This window comes from Marmota flaviventris, chromosome 11, assembly GCF_047511675.1.
Source record: "Marmota flaviventris isolate mMarFla1 chromosome 11, mMarFla1.hap1, whole genome shotgun sequence".
Lineage (NCBI taxonomy): Eukaryota > Metazoa > Chordata > Mammalia > Rodentia > Sciuridae > Marmota > Marmota flaviventris.
Window position 1 is genome coordinate 21510216 of NC_092508.1, and position 21108 is coordinate 21531323.

Here is a 21108-nt window from a genome sequence, read left to right on the forward strand (position 1 = left end):
TTTTATAAGAAGAACACACCAAAAAATATTGAATGTACTTTTCCAATTATAAATAACAACAACCTCGTTTCCAAAACAGAAGTCAAACTGAACCACAGTAGTAAGTAGAAATGCTCTCCATCTTAATGTATCTTTAATATGCTTTTTAAATAAAAACGCTATGTGAAATTCAAAACTTTTCAGAACTCTGGATATTATGTACATCCAGATGTTTGTATTGATTTTATTTTTGAAATATATACATTTATTTTAGGCACTTACTGATAGGTATGTCCAGTTTTCAAAAAAAATTAAAGAGGAAATGACTTTTTTTAAAGAGGGTTATTTAATTGTAGGAAGGTCTAATATTATTCTCTTCCAAAATCTAGTGAGATGATATTGTGCAGGGATTGCTGGCACCACATGCTCTTATCATTGCATTGACACACTGGGGGCAGTTGAACATCTGGTTATGTTCCTTTTATACCTGGTACCACCTGTGGTGACAACAGTGACAGTTCCTGGCACATACTAGATACTCAATAAATGCTGTTTCTTTTCCTTCTTCCTTGAATCTATCTTACAAGTACTATTAAACTGAGAAAATCTTCAAAGCAATCTATCTTTGATTGTTGACAAATACATAGACCTTTGTTTCAGTCTCCAGAAAACCCATGGACTCATCTATTTGGGATCCATCACCTTCTGAAGAGAAAAACATCAGAAAAATTTTATTTTTATTTTTATTTTTAAAATTAATTCTTATTTATATATGACAGCAGAATGCATTACAATTCTTATTATACATATAGAGCACAATTTTTCATATCTCTGGTTGTACACAAAGTATATTTACACCAATTCGTGTCTTCATACCTGTACTTTGGATAATAATGTCCGTCACATTCCACCATCATTTCTAACCCCATGCCCCCTCCCTTCCCCATAAAAGCTTCCAATAATTTTAATTTCCATTCCAGTCACTTCCTTACTGTAGGATTAAAAGAAAATAACTATTTTTAAACTTCCTCTAGGTCATTTTCTCTGAATAAAATTTACCTTCTAGAAGATCTTATATATTAATTGATGTATGGTTAGGTGAATTCTTCCCTTAATATCCTAGAAAGCAGATGAAGAATTTGAAAGTCCTAAGAGAGCTCTGAAATCTGCCACATAATGCATTGCTTTAACTAACTGAAATTAATGTGGGTAAAGTTACAGAGTTCTTGCTTTTTCTTCTTTAGCGAAATTCTGAAAAAGTCATCCAACCTGGAGAAGGACAGTAATTTATCACTCCAGAGCACTCAAGTTCCAGAAAGAAGACATGCATCGTTGGGTAAGCTAACTCTTTTTTTTTGCAGAGTGTAGAATAGGCCTTTTGGAACAGCCAGCAATGGTCTAATCTTTAAAGGGTTCATACCTCAAACTTTGAAAACAAAGATGGAATGCTTAGACTATCTCTAAAACATCAGAATATTCCCCATGGTTTCCTGAGTGCAGTGGTATAATTATATAAAGTTCACCAGAATCATAAGAAACTAAGTTCTTATCGAAATACCCTTTAGGAACAAAGTCCTAGGTGTTGAGAATTGTACTGTGTCCCAGAATTGAATCCAAACTCTTGTCTGCAATTAGATGGTTATGGGATGGTCCTAAAGCCTGGTAATAAATATTATTGGAAAGTATCTCAAATACATTAGAGACTAGGGATATATTAGTGAACAAAAGATTTTTGTATGTTGGAATATATGCTCTAGGGGAAGAATAAGGAGTGTCTTTAAAAATGCCATGGAATATTTTACACTAGGATATTAAATAGCATTCCCATACAAGTTGATGAAGTCAATGAAAGAAGTCCTGGGTTAATGTAGTAGGAACATGGTGGTAAATGTTTTTGAGTAGTTAATATTCTGTTATGAATGATCTGTGGGTGTTTGGCTGAGTAGGTTAAATCACAGTAGAAATAAGGTCATGATCTTATGGTTCAGTAATCTTTGCTTTGCTCGGTAGCCACAGATTATGTTTCTCCTCCTGGCTAGTCTTTACACAAATGTTATTTCCTTGGTCTGGAGAAATCAGACAGTAAATTCTTTATCCCCATGGGCGCTAAAATAAAGCATACACCTTTCTGATGATGGGTTACTGGTATCTTTGAATACTAAAATTCTTTGTTATGAGGATAATAAATACTTGTGTTCAAAATTCATAAAAGTCACCATATTAGCTTACTGAATATCCATGGTATAAATAAATGTACACGTCTAGCTAATTATCTAAACTCAGAAAACTCTGCCACATTATAAATAGTACTAGATGAGGACCCTTTGGGAATTACTTAATTAGAATATACTGTAGTCTGGACTAATTGCTTCATTCCATTTATTTGATCTGAAATATCATTCAGAAACCACTTTGGGGAGGAGAGAATTTATGATCCTAAGCAGATTTCAGCATCCCAATTGGACAATTAAAAAGAAAGACCATTATCACCAGATGTGCGTTGGCAGATCCTTTGAACAGATGTTGGATATGATGGATCTGTGGAGCTAGTAGAGGCACCTCAAATCCTCTAGGCCTGCAGAGAAATGATTCAGTTTATTGGGCAATAATATTGATGATGAAGTTTAATGACACAAACTGGAATGAAAGCAAATGACATCTGAATGAATGGGGAAAAAAAACAGGAGCTGACCAAAACCATCATAATTTTATGTGAAGAGAAAATCTCATGGATTTGCCATTTTGTCAGTATGAAACTTTCACCGGAGTGACATAGTTAAGCACATTCTTGTTGTGGGGTATATGAGGTTACAAAGGATTGTTATGGATTCTAATGTAATCCTGTTCGTGTGTGAGCGCGCGCGCGTGCGCACTCGCGTGCATGTAGAATTCTAATACATTCTTCTACTACAGTTCTGGTACTTCCCAGTCCAAGTTCTGATTTGGAAGAGGCTGGAACAGAAACTTTCAATGGCAGTCAAGTGCTTGCACGGATCCTTGGTTTGGAAAAGGTAACTTCATTTAGTTTTTTCTTTTTTTTCTTTTTTTTTTTTTAGAGAGAGAGAGAATATTTTTAATATTTATTTTTTACTTATTTGTGGACACAACATCTTTGTTGGTATGTGGTGCTGAGGATCGAACCCAGGCGAGCGCGCTATCGCTTGAGCCACATCCCCAGCCCTTCATTTAGTTTTTTAATGGGCAAATAATAAAGAGGTTGAACAAATGTGTTTGGGTTATTGGAGGGATCTCTCACATAGGAAGAAGCTTGGACTGCCTTTTCCATTTAAGTAACATCTCAGGCACTTTCTTTTTTTAGGCACTCAATAACTGCTTAATTTTAAGATATTGTGAGGTTCCTTAAGTTCCTGGGCATTTATTTACTTCCCTGGTAAGTCCCTTAATTGAACTTAAGGTTTAATTTAGTAAGAAGTAAGGTGGCATGATATGTGATTTTTTAACTTTCTGAAGTAGAGAAGAAAAAACAAATGAAGCTATAATACTCTTTGAACTTGCTACCTCATCCATACTAATAATGTCTTTTGAAAAATCAGAGTTTTGCAAAATATCTCCCCTAAGCAGGCAAATCCTTTTCTTTAGCATATTTTATAGAGCTTACTTATGGATTTTTTTTCTGTTTCCTAGTGATCATCCACTTTACATTTCCCAGATTTCAAGATAATAAACATAATTTTTACAAGAGGTGTGAACTTTATGGCCTGTGAGCTAAATGTGTATGTAGGGGGATTTTAAGAAATTAAATTTGAGTGCCTTTAGGCAGAACAGATACTCTTCTGTTAAATGCAATCCCACTTCTTGTTGTCTTTCAACTATCCAGGTTCATAGATTTGGCTTCCTTGACTGGCCTGTACGGTAGACATTTGAGTCCTACCTTGCATGCTCTTCAGAAATGAAGAGGAAATAATTCTGAAGGTTTTGCATGAGGAATGATATTCCCCCACCTCTCCTTTTTTTCTCTCTCTCATACATAAACATTTTAAATAATTATCCATATCGTAGTCATTTCTTCCATCTGAATCATAAGACATGTCTCTTACTTTTATTCACATTCCACCAACCACAACCACTAGTGTTTATTATGTCTCTGTCAGTAACCCTTGGATTAACCTTCTGAGAGACTGAGGCATGTCCATAAGATGGGTCATGTATATAAACCAAAGGATGACACCAACAGATTCCAAAAAATGTTTCCATGGCTCCTCAAGGCAATTCTGCTAATCTGGCCAAAATAGAAGACTTTCCCATTTAGTATAATCTAGACAGTGAAAATCTAGTTTATATAATTTTTGAGGTCTCCCTGCCCAGGAAGCTGGAAATGCCCAGTTAAGTACATTCTAAAACCTCTCTCAATTGGGCCAGTCTGTAAACTAGGAAATGATATTCTATTCCATTATTTTTCTTCCACATTGGTTCCTAGAGAACAGTCTTGCTTTGCTTTAGATAAATTCATTAACATCTAGAATAGAAATGCTATTCTTAAAAATACCACTTTATTGTATTGAAACTCCCAAGTCCCCTTTTTCATATGGGACGGATTTTTAGAATTTTGTGAGGCAGCACAGAGCCATATATCCAGGGAAGATAAGCCCAAAGTGAATTCTGTCTGTATAGATATATATTTTAGGAGTAGTTGGAGCAGAGAAGGGATGTAAAAATTAGGATGACATATTGATGCCTATGTCAGCAATCTTTCTGATTCTTCTTTTTCTTTACCACTTTCTGCAACTTTTGCAAGAATGAGTAGAGAAATCATTTGGGGGGTGAGTTTACGTGTAATGTTAGAAAAGAGATATGGATGGATGACTAGAAAGCCTAGCACTTCTTGTACATCCTAGATAAGTGGATCCTGTCGTGTTCCATTATATGTAGAAGTTCAGTTGCTGGAAAAGCTGAGTGTATCCTTTGCGATGTGAACTTAAGAGAGGATGAAGTTGATCCTCACATCATAAGAAGGAACCCCTGAAGTGTTACAACTGAATGTAGTTGGCTCTGTAAATGTCTAAACAAATTAATAATGGTGAAAGTGATCAATGTTATAGCTGAAAATTGTGCAGCATATGTTACTGATCTGCATATGGAAAATGTAGGGGGATTATAATGATCCCATTATAAAAAGAACTTACAATTATTGCTTTTAGTAATTATGCTTATGATTATATATTTTTATATGTATTTTTTCCTTTTTCTTCTTCATCTATGAGACTTAAATGAAACATAAACCATGTGTTCACTTCTGAAAAGCAAACAGTTAATCCTAAAAATAGACCTTGAAGCTCCTTCTTTTGGAAGTCTTTCAAAGATGACAATTTCCAAAGGTCATAATCCTAGGAAACATCACGAAGCATTAAGATACCTGAGTTTCTGCTGCTCAGTGCACAGGATTAATTAATAAGATTTCTGTGCATGAAACATTCTGTGAAAAAACACCTGTTGCATTTAGGTTTTCTGGTCAAAGACAGGAATAAGATTAGTAAAACAAATCATATGTAAGCCATTTAAATCATAATGATGACAAGAATTCAGCACATTCACTTCTACTGTCCCTTCACAACTTCCCACAGGTAAACTTGGTGCATTTCATTGTTACTTTAATAATTGCTGTAATAATGCAGGACTTAAAAATGGCTATTGCAAAGACAGGCTGATTTCCTTGAATAGTAGAATATTTTAACATCTGCATTTACTAACATTATCTTGCTCTTCTTGCACATGTTTTTAGCTGTTAAAGCAAAACTCAACCTCAGAAGATGTAAGAAGAGAAATGTGTGAGAGCTATCCAGGATACAGTCCACACTATTCATTCTCCTGGACCACTCTAGGAAAAAATGTCTTTAATAAATTTTGCCTTTCCAACATGACCCTTTTAGAATCTTCTCTTGAGGAACTGAAAGATCAGTTCTCTCAGGTGAGTACAGATCTTTTAATCTCTTCAAGATCTCATTAGCAATTAGAGGACATACACTGTTTCCATTTGGGGATCCACACAATAAATCAATAGGAATCAAAGAGCTGTTCTCCAGCCCACATGGATTGTAAAATATTGACTGGAAAGTTCTGTTACCACGTAACCCTCACATAGACATTTTCACACAACATTTAATGTTGGGTAATGTTCACTTATCATTTAGATGTGCAGCATTGATATGATTTCAGTACTGAATTAGAAGTATTGCATTATGATGAATGTAAACATATAATAACAGTAGAACTATGGCTTGTTCTATGCTGAATAAAGATTGGCTTTTCTAGCCAGGCACAGTGACATACACCTGTAATCCTAGGGGCCTGGGAAGCTGAGGCAGGAGGATCATGAGTTGAAAGCCACGCTCAGCAAAAGTGAGGTGCTAAGCAACTCCTGAGACCCTGTCTCTAAACAAAATACAAAATAGGGCTAGGGAATGTGGTTCAGTGGTCAAGTGCCCCTGAGTTCAATCCCTGGTACCAAAAAAAAAAAGAAAGAAAGAAAAAGAAAAACAAGATTGACTTTTCTATGATGTCTGTAGTAAGATTACTCAGGATATAGTGCAAATAATCGAAGTATCAGAGCTATACAACTATGAGAAGTTAGAATAATGGAACCTTTTTGTCTTTTCTCACTGACTTCAAGCCTAATTTGTAAACCTGGATTTTGATGTAACAATATATACCTCTTCCAAAAACTATTATACATTAGACCAAGGACATTCTACTGTAGAATGGTAATAACATTTGGTGTATGCTAGTCCTAAATAGACAAGAGTGAAAATACGACACCACTAATCAACACTTCATAAAATCCACATATAACAAAATATCAAAGAATTCTTTTGAATTTTATCAACAGGAATAAACAGGAATAAAGGAAACATGCATGCTAATATTGTTCCCTCAATTCTCTGATTTTTTTTATTTTAAGTAATTTTTAAAAATGATCATTCAGTAACCTGAGTTTCCAAAAGAACTAGATTATAGACGCTAGTCACTACTATAGTGATGCCGATCCAGTATAAAGCACTTAATGTCCTTTTTGAATAAATTTGGCAGGCATGTAGAATAGAATATGTCATCAAAAATGCATTGTTCAAAGGCTCACTCTCAGCATGAAAGACCTTGAATTAAGACAGTCTATAGCTCAGCTTCACTGGTATGAATGAACTAAGAAAATTGCTTTGAGTGGGAATATAACAAAGAAAATATGTTACCTCAGAAGTTGCTAGCTGGATATTGTGATCTAATGCAAGAACAAAATTATGGTGTTTGTTTATTTGCTTGTTCATAGTACAGAGTATATTTATTACATATGCTCACTCACTATCCATTGCTCATTGTAACTACAGCTCCCTGCATTGCTGTGAAACTTCAGAAATATTTTATTGCACTAAGTATGTGTAATTCTAATAATAAACATTTTCATCTATGTATTTCTACACATCATGTATATCATATACATCATTAATATATTTAGACTATTTTTTATCTTTAATATTCATGTGTATTAGTCTTAAGGGTTATTCACCAAAGAATAAAAGGTCTAGTAAAGGATAGAGAGGAGATAGGCCTCCAACTCCTAAATCATTTCCCAAGAAAAGAGAAGAACATTGCTCCAAAGCTAATTTTGTTTTTGGAAATTAATTTTAATTTACAAATATATAACTTAAAATATTTTATATAAACACAACTTTGTTAGCCAAACTTCTAATATGCCGATTTCTGGAGTTATAGAGAAAATCCAATTATGTTTATGAATGGTAGAAATGGTTGCTTTTTCAAATAATAGATGGCTTCCAACTGAATGAAGATTCAAAAGATGTGCTTATGTGAACAGTCTAGATTTTTGATGCTTTCCAGGACAGTAAGCCATGTGATTGCAAATGCTAAAGCCTCACCTGATGGTTTGTGATTTTGTTTTTTTAAGCTATCAAGTGACCCCAACAATCAGAAGATAGTGTTCCAAGAAATAGTCCAAGTGCTGTCCTTCTTCTCACAAGTGCAGGACCAGGAAGCCCTGTGGCAGCTCCTCTCTAGCTTTCCAAATGTGTTTCAGAATGACACCTCACTAAGCAGTCTATTTGATGTCCTCCGAAAGGCAGACAGGTAAGAAAATGTTAAATATTTCTTGTGAGGTTACTGTTATGTACAAAATTTAAGCTCAGAGCAAATGAGCTCTCAGTACTTCACTGCAGATGTTAACAATAAAGGTAAGTATGGGTGTGTACGTGTGTATATATATTTTTAGATACATGTATACGTATACATATATATACACATATATACACATATACATATATTAAATATATAATACTATATAGAGATAATACACAATGTATGTTAATATATATGAGTATATATATTTATATAAAGTACCTGTCTATTTATCTTGAAATTCTCATATTATACTAGAAACAACCTAGAACATACTTATTGGTTAGCTCTCTAAACAACTTAATTCAGGTCTAGGAGACCAAAACTAAAACAATCTTAATTTCAATTTTAAAAATTCCAAAAATGTCATAGAATACCCTGAGATTAAACCCACAGACTGGATCTATTGCTGGAGTTTACTAAGATGCTTGACAGGGAAAAACTGTTAGCTTATTTTTCTACATTTAACTTCATAAATGGCAAATTGTTAACAAAAGCCTTTGTTCTGGTTACTACTCAAGTTAATTAAAACATTGGCTCAGCCTTCACTCTTGGTATAAATCACAGTGTTTATGAAATTCAGACATCCTTCTGTAGTTGCAACATTTCTTTAAAAATGTGCTAACAACGGGAAGGGGATAAAAAGATTTTTTTTTTAAGTAATTAATTGTGATTTTGGAAATACAAAATGAACTCAAACAAAAGTGGATTTGCGGATTTCCTATTACCAGTAAAGGCTACCCATACACATAATAGGAAGACAGTGCCAATTAGTATGGATATTAATTTTTAGCTACCTTTGGAGTAATGCCTATGGACCACTTAGAAGATAGAGGACAGTCTTTAAGTAAGGAAAGCTCCATTTCATTTTCAAAAAAATTATCACTTGTTTAGCAAAAGGTAAATATTTATAAAATGTTTCAATAATAATAATTCCTGAAACTGGATCCTTTATCTGGACTTGCTCTTTTGTTGGTGGGGGAGGGGCTGGCTTTTTAGTGAAAATATTTAATTTTTCCTTTAATTAAAAAAGACATTTTTTTTTTCAATTTTGTGTTTCTTAACCTGTTATTTATAAGTTTTAAAAGAAAAAAAACTGATGTGAACTTTGCTCCCTTATTTAAAAGTCTTTGAGTCTTAAGCTTTCTTTCCACACTAGAAACATAAAGTTCTCTCTTCTGGTTCAAGAACATTTGATTGGGATTTCATGCATGAGCAGATAAATGCATAATTAAATTATAAAAGCAGCATCTTGTCTTTTATATTGTAAGAATAATGTTCTGTATTGCAGCCATTTTCTCTTTGAATAACCTTTTGTTTCTGTCTGTAAGCCTTGAAACACAATCTGGTTTAATTGTTTTTCTACTTGTTAGGGCACTGCTAGTCCTGCAGAAGGTTTTTCCACGTGTTGAGACTCACGAAGGTTTCAGAACCCTTCAAAAGTCTGTTAAGCATCTGCTGTACACTCTGGACTCCCCAGCTCGAGGTATTGTATTTCCATCTTCACTGTATTGAATTCAGTCTTACAAAGTCCATTAGGAATATAAAGCCGAGTGCAACTCAGGTGATCACATAGAGATGGTATTATTCTTAGGTGAATGCATATGCTACAGATAAATCCAAATCTTGAGTCAGAGTGTGAAAAAGAAAAAAAATGGCTGAGAAAGGCTAGGCGTTTCTAGGGTTTTTATTTTGGTAAAAATGATCTCTCTGAACTTGTAAAACTATGTCAATACTTGGGATGGAAACTAAGTACCAGGCAGTAAGCCTCAATAAATAGATTCCTACCACCATTTTGGGGGAACAAAGGTCTAAACTGAATTGCAAGATTTAGGTCCTCATTTCCAAACTTTGATTTCTTTCAAAAATTCTTTCTTTCTTTCAGAAAGAATCTTTCATTAGCAAAAATACATCCCTCAACCAACCATCTTGAAGATGTATAGTGATGTCAAAGCACAAATAGATCAGTAAACACCCACTGTCATTCCAGTGACACCAAGTGTAGCATGTTGCTCCTGAGTCAGAAAATGTCACCTTTGCATATATAGAATAGTATTATTTATCACTCACAAGGAAATACATAGATAGATATGCGCAGATACATGCAAAGGATCAGGGCTGTAGGGAGTAAATCTCTACTTCCCAGGAAAAATGTTGGGTTAACATTTACCTCTCCTGAATGAATTAGGCGTTGTCAATTGAGTTTGTCAGCTTTTAAGTATGGATTGTTTTTGGATTATACAGTAAGCTCCCTGAGAGCATCATGTCAAAAACAGATTCTTCCTTATTTTGTCTTAAAATACCAGTTTTCATATGAGAGTTAAGTCTGAGAAGACTTTGAAGAATTCTTACTAAAAAGTATGACATATTCTTGGGTACCAGTTTCTATTAATCTAGAGATTTTTATATCTACAATTATAGAACAAATGACTAGCTTGCAAGATTGATTACTGTTAAGTTTAATGGTCTTAATGAACACTAGAAAAGAAGGCTTGTTCTTTAAAAAGTCCAAGCCAGAGAACCAAAGAGTGCACTAACAGACTTTTATTATTTCCTCTGTATTTTTTATATTTGCATTTTAAAGATTTCAGAACTTCACATTTTTTTACCTTTCTTGTTCTTTTCATCTGCAGACTCACGCCTTATAATTAATACAAAGTGATAAAGTTAAGATTTTTACTCCCCAAAGGACAAAAGCTCATCTGTGACTTAGAAGTCACAAAAGTAAGCAAGTAAGCAGCACTTCTTACTAAACAGGTCGCAAGATACTCTTCTCTGTGAATGACATAACTCAATTTTCAGTATGTAGCAATGGCCATGCCTTATGTCTATGAATATGCTGAAGACTTTGGCAATTATTGAAACATGTTATTGGAGGTTAAGGTGACAAGAAGATACACCGGAAAATGTATTTTTATCTGTAAAATTTGATGTGCTTAGTTTTTCTTTGTTTTTAAATTTCATACACTTACAATTTCATTAGTCTGGGGTTAAGGCAAAAACATTTACATCTCTTTCTAAAACTCATTAACCCTAAGCCTGTGCCTGCTTGAAAAATGTTCCTAGGAATTTCTGGGAAACATTCAGGGAGCTCAACTTTGAACCCGTGATGCTAATTTAGCAGCACAGGTGTCTCTGGCCCTGAGTATGGATATCTATTACATTGTCCAGCACACCCCGTGCTTAGTTTTCATGGCATTCAACAGCATTTTTGAAGCAAAATTACTTTCTCTTGGGTTTTTCACCCAGTGAAGCTGGAGAAGAGTGGTAACTCATAGAAGAGTTGCTTGACACCTCTTTAATGCATGACAGGGTAAAGATAGCCTTGTAAGATCTCAGATCGGTCTTTCAAACAGGGAAAATAATTGGATTTTGTGTCAATGCAAAGTGCTTCATTATATTCAATTCCTTTTATTATGAAAATAATCCTATGAGATGCAGCTATTATCCCATTTCACAGACAAAGAAAGTGAGGCATAAGAGGGTGGACACTACCTAGTTTCACACACAGCAGGTGGCCAATTCGAGGTCAGAACCTGGATCTGTCTGTCCCTTGAATTCTCCTGTGGGTGGCCTCACTCCCATTTTATCTCTGGGACATAGGCACACTTGAATCCAGGGTTTCTTGCTGGGTCATGCAAGTACATGCTACACCAGACCTCAGTGCTGCTCCCACATTCAGCCCGAGGGGGTTGGGCCTGTCATGCTGCACCTTCACCCACAGGTGCACTTTTTTAGTCGTGCTCAATTTCCCTCCACACTCTGATTTCTACACACTTCCTCCTCCCCCGTCCATCTCTGATTTAAACTGAGTTATGAACACTCTCAGGGTTTCTCCAGAAGCCTCCTCAGCAACCATGAAAGCAGGGAGATGCTAATACAACCCTAGGAAGAAGGTTGTCTTCCTTCTGTCCTAAGGGATCTAAGTTCCAGCAAGGATTCCTGATACAGTTGTTAAGTTCTATTACTTCCATTTATAAAGACTGAGTATCAGGAGTAGAGATGACCTTTCTGAGTTATTGGAATTTGCCTTTTGCAAAGTAGCATATTATAAATTGCATTTTTAAATAGAAAGCAATCCTTATGATGCAAAAAAGTCTCTGTGCACTAGATGTCTGTGGGTTCCACTTTTAAACATGCCCAATCCTTCAAAAATCAGAGGTTTGTAACATTTTCCACTTCATTTAGGTCTGTTTAGTACAGTAGTTCTTCCAAGATACTTTATAGTCCTTAGTGGCCAGAGGGGAAATTTTCTATTTAACTTCAAGGTCAAGTCTATCATTGATAACATAAAGTTAATTTCTATTAGTTACTTACTTTAATAGCTTAATGAAGAAGAAACTCCATAACCACATAGTACACAAATGCCAACTTGCTAAGCATCACATAGGAGTTCAAAGTAAGCAATATTTGATCTGGGAAAAGCAGTTTTGGAAACTTTTACATTGCAAAAGCTTAAATCTCATTATGTCTCCATTCTTGATTATATATGGATACCAACAAATTTGGTTTTTTTTATTTTGGCTATCTTCATTCTTGGTACTTGAACTTGTAGATGCATGTTCTATCAGTAAAACAATAATATTCTGCTGCACCTTGGACAAAGCACAGGAAAATCCACTCTTCTGAACAGGAAAACTGAAAAAGCCATTCTACTCGTTACTAGGAGCCAAGATGAATGATGCAGAAGGTAGATAAAGAGGTTTTAAATTCTGGGATACTATTTTTTGCACATATTAATTTAAATAAAATAAACTAATCAGCATCAGAAATGCATGGATGGCATAGTTTTGCATTAGGATGTGGTACATCCTAAAGCTTTCTAAGAAGGAAAGAGCTATTAAAGGAAGAACTATGAAAGCTGGTATTAAAGTATCCTATTGAAAGTGATTAGACCCTGACTCAGGAGGCTGAGACAGGAAGATTGCAAATTTGAGGCCACTTAGCGAGGCTGTAAGCAAATTAGGGAGACTGCCTCAAAATAAAAAGTAAAAAGGGCTAGGGGTATGGCTCAGTGATAAAGTGCCCCTAGGTTAAATCCCCAGTACCATGAAAGACAGAGGAGAGGAAGAAGGCTGGAAAAGAAAGAAAGAGTCTAGGCCAATGTTAAAAGGGAAAGAATTGAAGCATATTCGATTATTTATAAGAAATGAGTCATGTCTGAAGAGAAGACTGAAATATGCGATACTGTTTTCCTAAAGGAGCTGATTTAAAGCATTGAATTTATGGTGCTTTTATTTATCCAGTTTCCATCTAAAGAATTTTTGTTTCAAATTTCTCATATGAATGCTATTGTACACTTACTCATTATATAATCTTTGCAGCAAGCTGAATAAGTGACCTATTTAACTTCTAGGGAAACTCTCCATGTTTAATTCAATCTTCACATACAGTTTCCATAAGATCCAACGTGGTGATTGCCTTCCATACTCTGCAAGTTCTTAATATTTGAAATGACTGAGAACAGTTCTGTGTACATTAGTTGATTTGCATCCATAGCTGCACTTGATGATCAGTGGCTGTTTTTTGAAATGTAGAGAATACTGAATAGTGACGGCAGATGTTTCCCAAGGCTATATGATAAGCAACTGAAGATCTCCCTCCACTCCTTCCCGCCAAAAGAAAAAATATCCAGTGACCTGTAAGAGTGAAAATCGGCTTCATTTGATTAACAAATCAAGTTGTAGTCAATCTGCACTATGAGATTTAAGAGTCGTCTCTACAAAGAAGTCTTAAGAGGAAATAATGTAGTAGTTTAAGACATGGAGAACAAATTTATTAGAAATGCATGCATTTGACTGTTGGGATTATTTTGATCAGCAGACACCTATTTCCTATAAATACTTTCAACAAAAAAAGCATAAATGTCTTCTGTAAAATTCTTTTGGAAAAAAGAAGTGTTTAGATTTTTTTCTTTTAATTTTCTCCCCATTTATTTCACTTGAAATGCTTCATTTTTCTTTTTAAAATTACAGTGATGGATGTGTATTAATCATACAGATTAATGGGTTTCACTGTGACATTTCCATACAGGCATATATTGCATTTTGATCATGCCCCCTCTCTCCTCTTCCCTCTCCTCTATCTCTCCTCTCATTTTTCCTTATCTACCCCTCCTCACCCCTCTCTCCGTTAGCCTCTTTCACTTTCCTTCCCTGATAGTGACTTGGAATGGTTTTTGCTGAGAAGAAAAAAAAATCTTTAATCACACATGTTAAATGTTTACCTATATAAATATTATTACTTTAGGTGACTCTGATAATACAACACACATATGGAGGGAAGATGATGAACAGACACTGTCCCCAAGCAGTCTGGCTGCACAGTAAGTCTTTGTTTCTGAATTGTTTGGTAACTTGGTTGAATAAGCAATTAAAACAGTTCATACACACAATTCTATTAGTAGTGTTAAAAACCATGGGATATAAAAACCAACTATGACCTGCCAAAGGAAAGGACACAGCTCCAGTGTAGTAAAGGGGAAACTTCTTGTGGAATTATTGAATGACATTGTTGGATAATACAACACGAGGACCTGTTTTTCACTTCCAAGGTTGTGTAACTATATCTAACGTGACAAGTCTGCATGCTACTTTAGACCTGTGGGGTCAGTTTCCAACTATTTTAAAGTATTTCACCATGAAAAATACATAAGCACCTGTGTTAGTCTGTTCAAGCCACTATTGCAAAATGCCATAAATAAGGAAGCTTTTAAGCAACAGAAATTTATTTTTTACACTTTTGCAGGCTGGGAAGTCCTTTATCAAGGCCCCAGCAGATTTGGGTCTGATGTGGGCTTGCTTTTTGATTCAGAGATGGTGCCATCTCACTCTGTCCTCACATGGTGAAGGGGTCAAGGCAGCTCTCTGTGGCTACTTTTACTTACAATGGCCATTCCCATTGCTATTTGTGAAACCTCTGCTCTTATAACCTGACCACCTACCATAGGTCCCAACTCCTAATTCTGTCACCTTGGGAGTCAGGATTTCAATGACTTTAGGGGGATAAAAACATTCAGACCAATTTTTCACATTAATATTTCTTTTAGTTTTTAAAGAACCAAAATATTCCTTACTTCCAATCAAGGTAATGCATTATTTCTTTGGTAGGCAGGTAGACAAAAATGTTGATAGATAATTTAAGTTTGGATTTTTATTAGGGTGTGTAGAGAGTGCCAGGAATATGTGGAGGAAATGACAGCAGGGACCATGGGCACTAAAGACCATCCATGTAAGCAGATTACTGAAGTAACTGTAATGATGATGGGAGGAAATTTAGCACTCCCCTGTAGTACTGATGGAGGTAAATTCCTGTAGTTCAAGGCAAACGTAGAGATCAGATAGCTGGCCAGATGAGGGTTGCTTTAATCTAATAAATTAAACTATTGAAATCCTTTGACTTTAGTGCCTCCAAATATGTTTTTTGTGCTAATGGATATTTGTGCAAATAAAAATAAAGAGAAAGGGCATGGGATAAAGTCGATTAATGGGTACTGAATTCTGGGTTAGGAACAAGAAGTTCTGGGGGGCTATTGTGCGATAGGGTGACTATAGATGATTATCTGCTGCATACTGCAAAAAGCTAGTATGTTTTCATCATGAAGGAATGATCAATGTTTGAGGAGATATGTTTAACCTAACACAATGTATACATGTATCAAAATATCACATAGTATCCCATAAATATACACAATTTTTGTTTCCATTAAAAAATAAATCAACTCCTGATAAGAAGAAAGAGTAGGACTTATTTTTAACTATTCATTTTTTTTTCTAAAAAAGCATCCAAGTAGTTGCTTAGAAACTTGCTATGATTTAATGAAAAGGTCCCTGACTCAGAGTAAAGTCTAAGCTAAATCCTTGCATAAACAAGCACTTCCTGTCTCTCGGGCCATCTCCTTCTTCCTCCGTGGTGGCTGACCCAGTTCTTCTCCCAGAGCGACTTAGTCCTTAGACAGCTTCCCATAGGCTGCCATGTTTCAAATACATAGGTCTTTGAAACACACTCCCCATATAGCCATCAAAAATAAGAAGTTTTAAAACCACCTTTCAAGTTGAACTAGGTAGATGCTTATTGCTGACACGAGGTATCTTTATCAGAGCCTGGAAGCTCCCTAGCTTTGACAGTGCCAGTGCCTCAGCCTTCCCATTCCACAGCAAATGAAGTTAGCTCTGACAGCTGGCTGACAGTTTATTAGGAAGAACTCAATACTTTTAAGATGGCTCTTATTGTGATTGATGAAATTAAGGGATTTCTTATGTTCAGACTTCCTTTCCATTCCTACTTAAAAATAATCACAGAGTAGCAATAGTGACATATGATAAAAGAATAAAAGTTTTTTTAAAGAACTCTACTCAAAAATATTTTTTCCTCATGGCTCCATCATTATTTTTGTTTTATTAATTGTTTTTCTGTGTGTGGGGTGTCAAGCATGTGCTCATACACCACTCACCTTTTATTGTAAGAACTCTTGGGAGTTAAGATTTTCTATCAAGAATATGTTTAAAAAACTCATGGGATGTTTGTACCAAAATAGTGGAATCTTAATTTTTGTAGTATGTTAAATTCACTCTCAAAAATCTTGACAATCTAATGTTCTTTATAAAACTGAGAGAAGGACTTAGATGATATTGCAAGGTCACTTCAAGCCCAACTGTTCTTTATTCTAGTCTTAACAATAACCTTGGGAATCTGTTGGTTTTGTCCATCTGGATAGTTAGGCCAGTATTTTGCTTCTAAGCACTGCACCCTGATGGAACTGGTTCTGGACTGTAATAACTGCACCACGAGAGCAAAACAAACACAAAAGAAGAAGGGTAGTACTGAGAAGGACAAGATAAGGAAAGAGAGAGAAATAAGAGAGGACCATCTCTGAGACTGGATCAACCTACCCCACATGTGCCCTCCAGAGATGCCTCATTGGTCTCTTTTCAGATAAATAGCCAATATCTCTGCGGCTTCCTAAAAAAAACTCACTTATGTATTCATTCACTCAGTTACTAGTAACTCAAGTCTGTGATGTACAAAAGACAAATGCTAGGTGTTCTATGACCCGGATGGTGGCGGGATGAGCAAGGAGTGGGATACAACATTAAATGGATCATTCTTCCAAGTTGTTCACAGGGAACATAAGTCTATCTTGAAACCTATATTCATTATTATACCAAGTAAAACAAATGGATTATCTCCCCCAAAAGAAAATAGATGCAGAAAATTTATAATTATGGTCCTAATTCCACTTGTTTCTTCTTTATATTCTGGATTCTCAAATTGCATCTTATATTTTATCTTTAGGGTCTTCTTTCTGAGATTGCTTTTCATTTCCCTCAACAATCTTAAAACTATTGAATATTCCAAGACACTGGCTCAGGGCTTTTTGTCTTAGGACAGTGCTATGAGTACATTGATCATTATGGTCTTGAATTGACTTGATTTGACTGGACTCAGTGATTTTATGATTGGAGCAACAAGAAACTTAGCTATATAGAGACATGACTTGATATTATATGGTTAGCCTATACAACAAGGTTAGTTTTGTTATCTAATACATGCCTATTGGGTTTTTATATTTATAATGTGATATAGAAATTTCCCTGATAGATGATTTCTTTTATTTTGGCCAGAAAATAAAATTCTTTAGTCTAAGAATATACTGTTCTGTCCTTTATTTGTGAATTGACAAAAGGCATTAATTATCTATAAGGAAGCATTGATAAATAATGAGGCCGTCTAAAAGCTAAGACAACCAGGTATAGTATTATCCAGAGTCTCTAGTGAAGGAGATGCTTAAGTAAAAGCAGAAGACTTTTGAAATAAGTGCTTTATTTTTTTAACCTGGAGGTTATGAATTGTATTTAAATGAGAGTCATTCATATGACCACTATGCAGTGCTCTCATGGCTCATTTAGAGACTTTTCCTGCCATTGAATCATTTTCTTTTTAAAGTTCCTCAAGGATTCAGTGTTGTTAACCCACATCTAAACACTGTGAGGTTTCTTTGATATTAATGCAAACATTTTTCTATATTCACTAGCTACACCAGGGTAAGTCTCTCACTAATATTATAACATCTAAGTTAAACATCTGATAGGACTAGTTGATTTGCATACTGTGCAGTTTGATTCAAAGCAGATGACCCCCAAGTCAGACATTGACATTTCTTCTATCTTAACTATACACAAAATTCAACATTAAAGGAAGAATTTTAAAAAATAGAGAGGTAGCCTCCCAATTGAAGTGACAAGCTATATATCACGCACACATATGTGTTCTCTGAGGCACATATGTCTCAAGACCTTTGGCAGTCCTCAGATGGCAAGCAATTTGAAAGGAAAGCAGAAAGACGTTAATTTGAGGATAAATATTAAAATAATTAAACATAAAGACTATTCTCATGTAAAAAGCAAGTACTCAGCATATCCTGAGTAATGCTGCCCTTGGGCACTTGGGCTAGATCAGGCAGGATGAGCACATTCCTGGTGTTCTGATACCATCAACCAAAGCCAAGCCACCCAGAACTAACATGACCTCAATGAATGGCCTTGCTTTTTGTTTAGCTGACTTAATGTATATATTCTTTCCAAATTCTATAGGCTCCTAATCCTGGAAAACTTTGAAGATGCCATCTTAAATATATCATCAAATAGTCCTTATTTTCCCTACTTGGCCTGTGTGAGAAATGTGACTGACAATCTGGCCAGGGGATCACCAGGTAACACTCTTCTTAACAGTGAAACTCTGCTCCTTGTTTCTGTTTCTGTTCTTAACTATTAAGTTCGTTAAAACATCGGCTTATGAAAGAAAATTTTTTTTAAAAACTTACCTTTCATATGTATTTGTTTCAGTATGGGGGTTTAATATCTGAAGGGAGGATGTAGTCCTACCATTATATTAATGTAGCTGCTATTAGGGCATCTGGTCAACCGGACAAATTTTAATATAATGGCCATTTACTGGATAATGCCACAATGGCCACCTGGATAAACTTTTCCCACTGTCCAGAGTCTTTAGGTACTCCTATAACCCTTCATAACATTTTCTATGCCCTTTATAATCTTAGTCATTAAAACATAACAAGGGGGCTGGGGCTGGAGCTCAGTGGTAGAGCACTTGCCTAGCAAGTGTGAGGCACTGGGTTTGAGCCTCAGCACCATGTATAAATAAGTGAATAAAATAATTTTTTAAAAAACATAACAAAAAGTGATAATGCAGAGTTCCAAAAACAGGTGTAATTGACATAAAACAAAGAAATTTTGTGGCAGACTATTTTTACTTTCTGCCTTCATACATTTTACTTTCCATTTTCTGCCTAATGGGCAACCAGGAAGATTGTAATTAAATCAAATATTCTTAATTTTATAGAAAAAAAAAACATGTATTTTCTTACATTTTCTAGGGAATACACATTCTTTTTTCCTACACCAAAATATATTTTTGAGATTTGATAGCAAGCAAATAGCACAACACATATTTAAGCCTTGTCTTTGTTTAGCTGGCATGAATTAATCAAGGTTGGAAGGGCATATTTATATCACAGTGATTATATGACCTGTTCTCCCCCAAATGCTTCAACTGAATAATATATTCAACTCAGAAATAAGAGCATATTTAGTTCACAGAGAGTCAAAACCAGGTAGCACCTTTGCTGGAAATATTTTTATCTCTAAGCAGAATATCCATGAATATTTTAAAAATAATGAACTCTATAGTCCACATGGTTGTAGGAAAGGTTAAATTTTCACTCATCTTATATTTAGATTGAACTAGGCTATTATCATAAAAAAACCTAGTAATAAATCAGGATAAAGGTGTCTTTCAAATGTACTTCCCAAGTAACCTTACGATTCATATAAAATAACTCTTTTTCCCTCTACAGAAAATCTGAAGCTTCTGCAGTCCACAATTCGATTTAAAAAATCTTTTCTCCGAAATGGTTCCTATGAGGATTACTTCCCTCCAGTTCCTGAAATTCTAGAATCAAAAGTAAGTCATGAAAGAAAAAAATGTTCATCAACACTTGCTATGATATTTGATGAGATACTTTTAGTTTAAGTTTTAAGTCTTTGCAAATAACAATCCTATTTTGGCTCTAGATTTAGACTGGAAAAAGAAAGGTGACAATAGTGTTTGGTCTATGTAATGTCTTCATTTTTAATTGGTGAATATATCTATATAAAATGATCCATAAGAGCCTAATATAGTATTTACATGCATAAAGGAATGAGTAGTAATATAGTTATTTTGTTAAGCTTCATAATTTAAAGAAGAATTCATAATATGACTTCTCCTTTGATATGTCTTTGGTTCTTAAGTCTGTAAGAGTAGATTTCAAAGCTGTTTTGATTCAGTGTACAAAAACCTTAAAAGTTGACTCACTTATCTGTATTGCTGTCATCATAAGCAGAAACCAGTAAGTCATAAAAATGTATGACATTAAAGAAGAGTGAGAAGTGACCAAAACCACTTAAAGCTCCTAAATTTAAATAAGTTCATCCTTTTTTTCCTTATTGTTCTTTTCTTAGCTCATGCATATAGTACACAAGTTATCATAAAATTCACTTTATTTCTTAAATAACCCTATTAAGTTTTGGAAACAGCTTTCCTAGTAAGAACAGCAGTTTAATTGGATTTATGTAGCCAAGGATAAAGTAAAATTAGAACTAGTGTATTCAGGGCAAGCAAGATGATTTGCTATATACTCAACATGGTATAATTAAGCAAGCATGCAAAACATTATGTCCATGTATATTACAAATAAATATGCTCATTAGATTACCTGCCTTTTAGACCTAGTCTTCTACATGAATCAAAATTTCTAATGTACTTAATTTAGCATTATCTTAATTTGTGCAAATGAGAAGGAAGTTTATGCATTCATCTAACAAATTTCTACTCATTCTTCAAGGACAAGTTGAAATGTCATTCTTACAATATTAGAGTATAACCCTTTCCCTGTTTTTCAGCCAGGATAATGACTTTTTAATATAT

General features: G+C 34.8%; 1 protein-coding gene across 1 annotated transcript in view; it reads left to right on the forward strand.

Annotated features, from left to right (window-relative positions):
* Positions 1-21108, forward strand: part of Abca12 (ATP binding cassette subfamily A member 12) — a 157144-nt gene that overhangs the window by 56791 nt on the left and 79245 nt on the right. Inside the window, exons 4-11 of the mRNA XM_027941876.2 lie at positions 1224-1315; positions 2893-2990; positions 5720-5905; positions 7895-8073; positions 9495-9607; positions 14371-14446; positions 18714-18832; positions 19997-20103. Of these exons, the coding sequence (XP_027797677.2) occupies positions 1224-1315; positions 2893-2990; positions 5720-5905; positions 7895-8073; positions 9495-9607; positions 14371-14446; positions 18714-18832; positions 19997-20103 (970 nt within the window). The remainder of the gene's footprint in view (positions 1-1223; positions 1316-2892; positions 2991-5719; positions 5906-7894; positions 8074-9494; positions 9608-14370; positions 14447-18713; positions 18833-19996; positions 20104-21108) is intronic.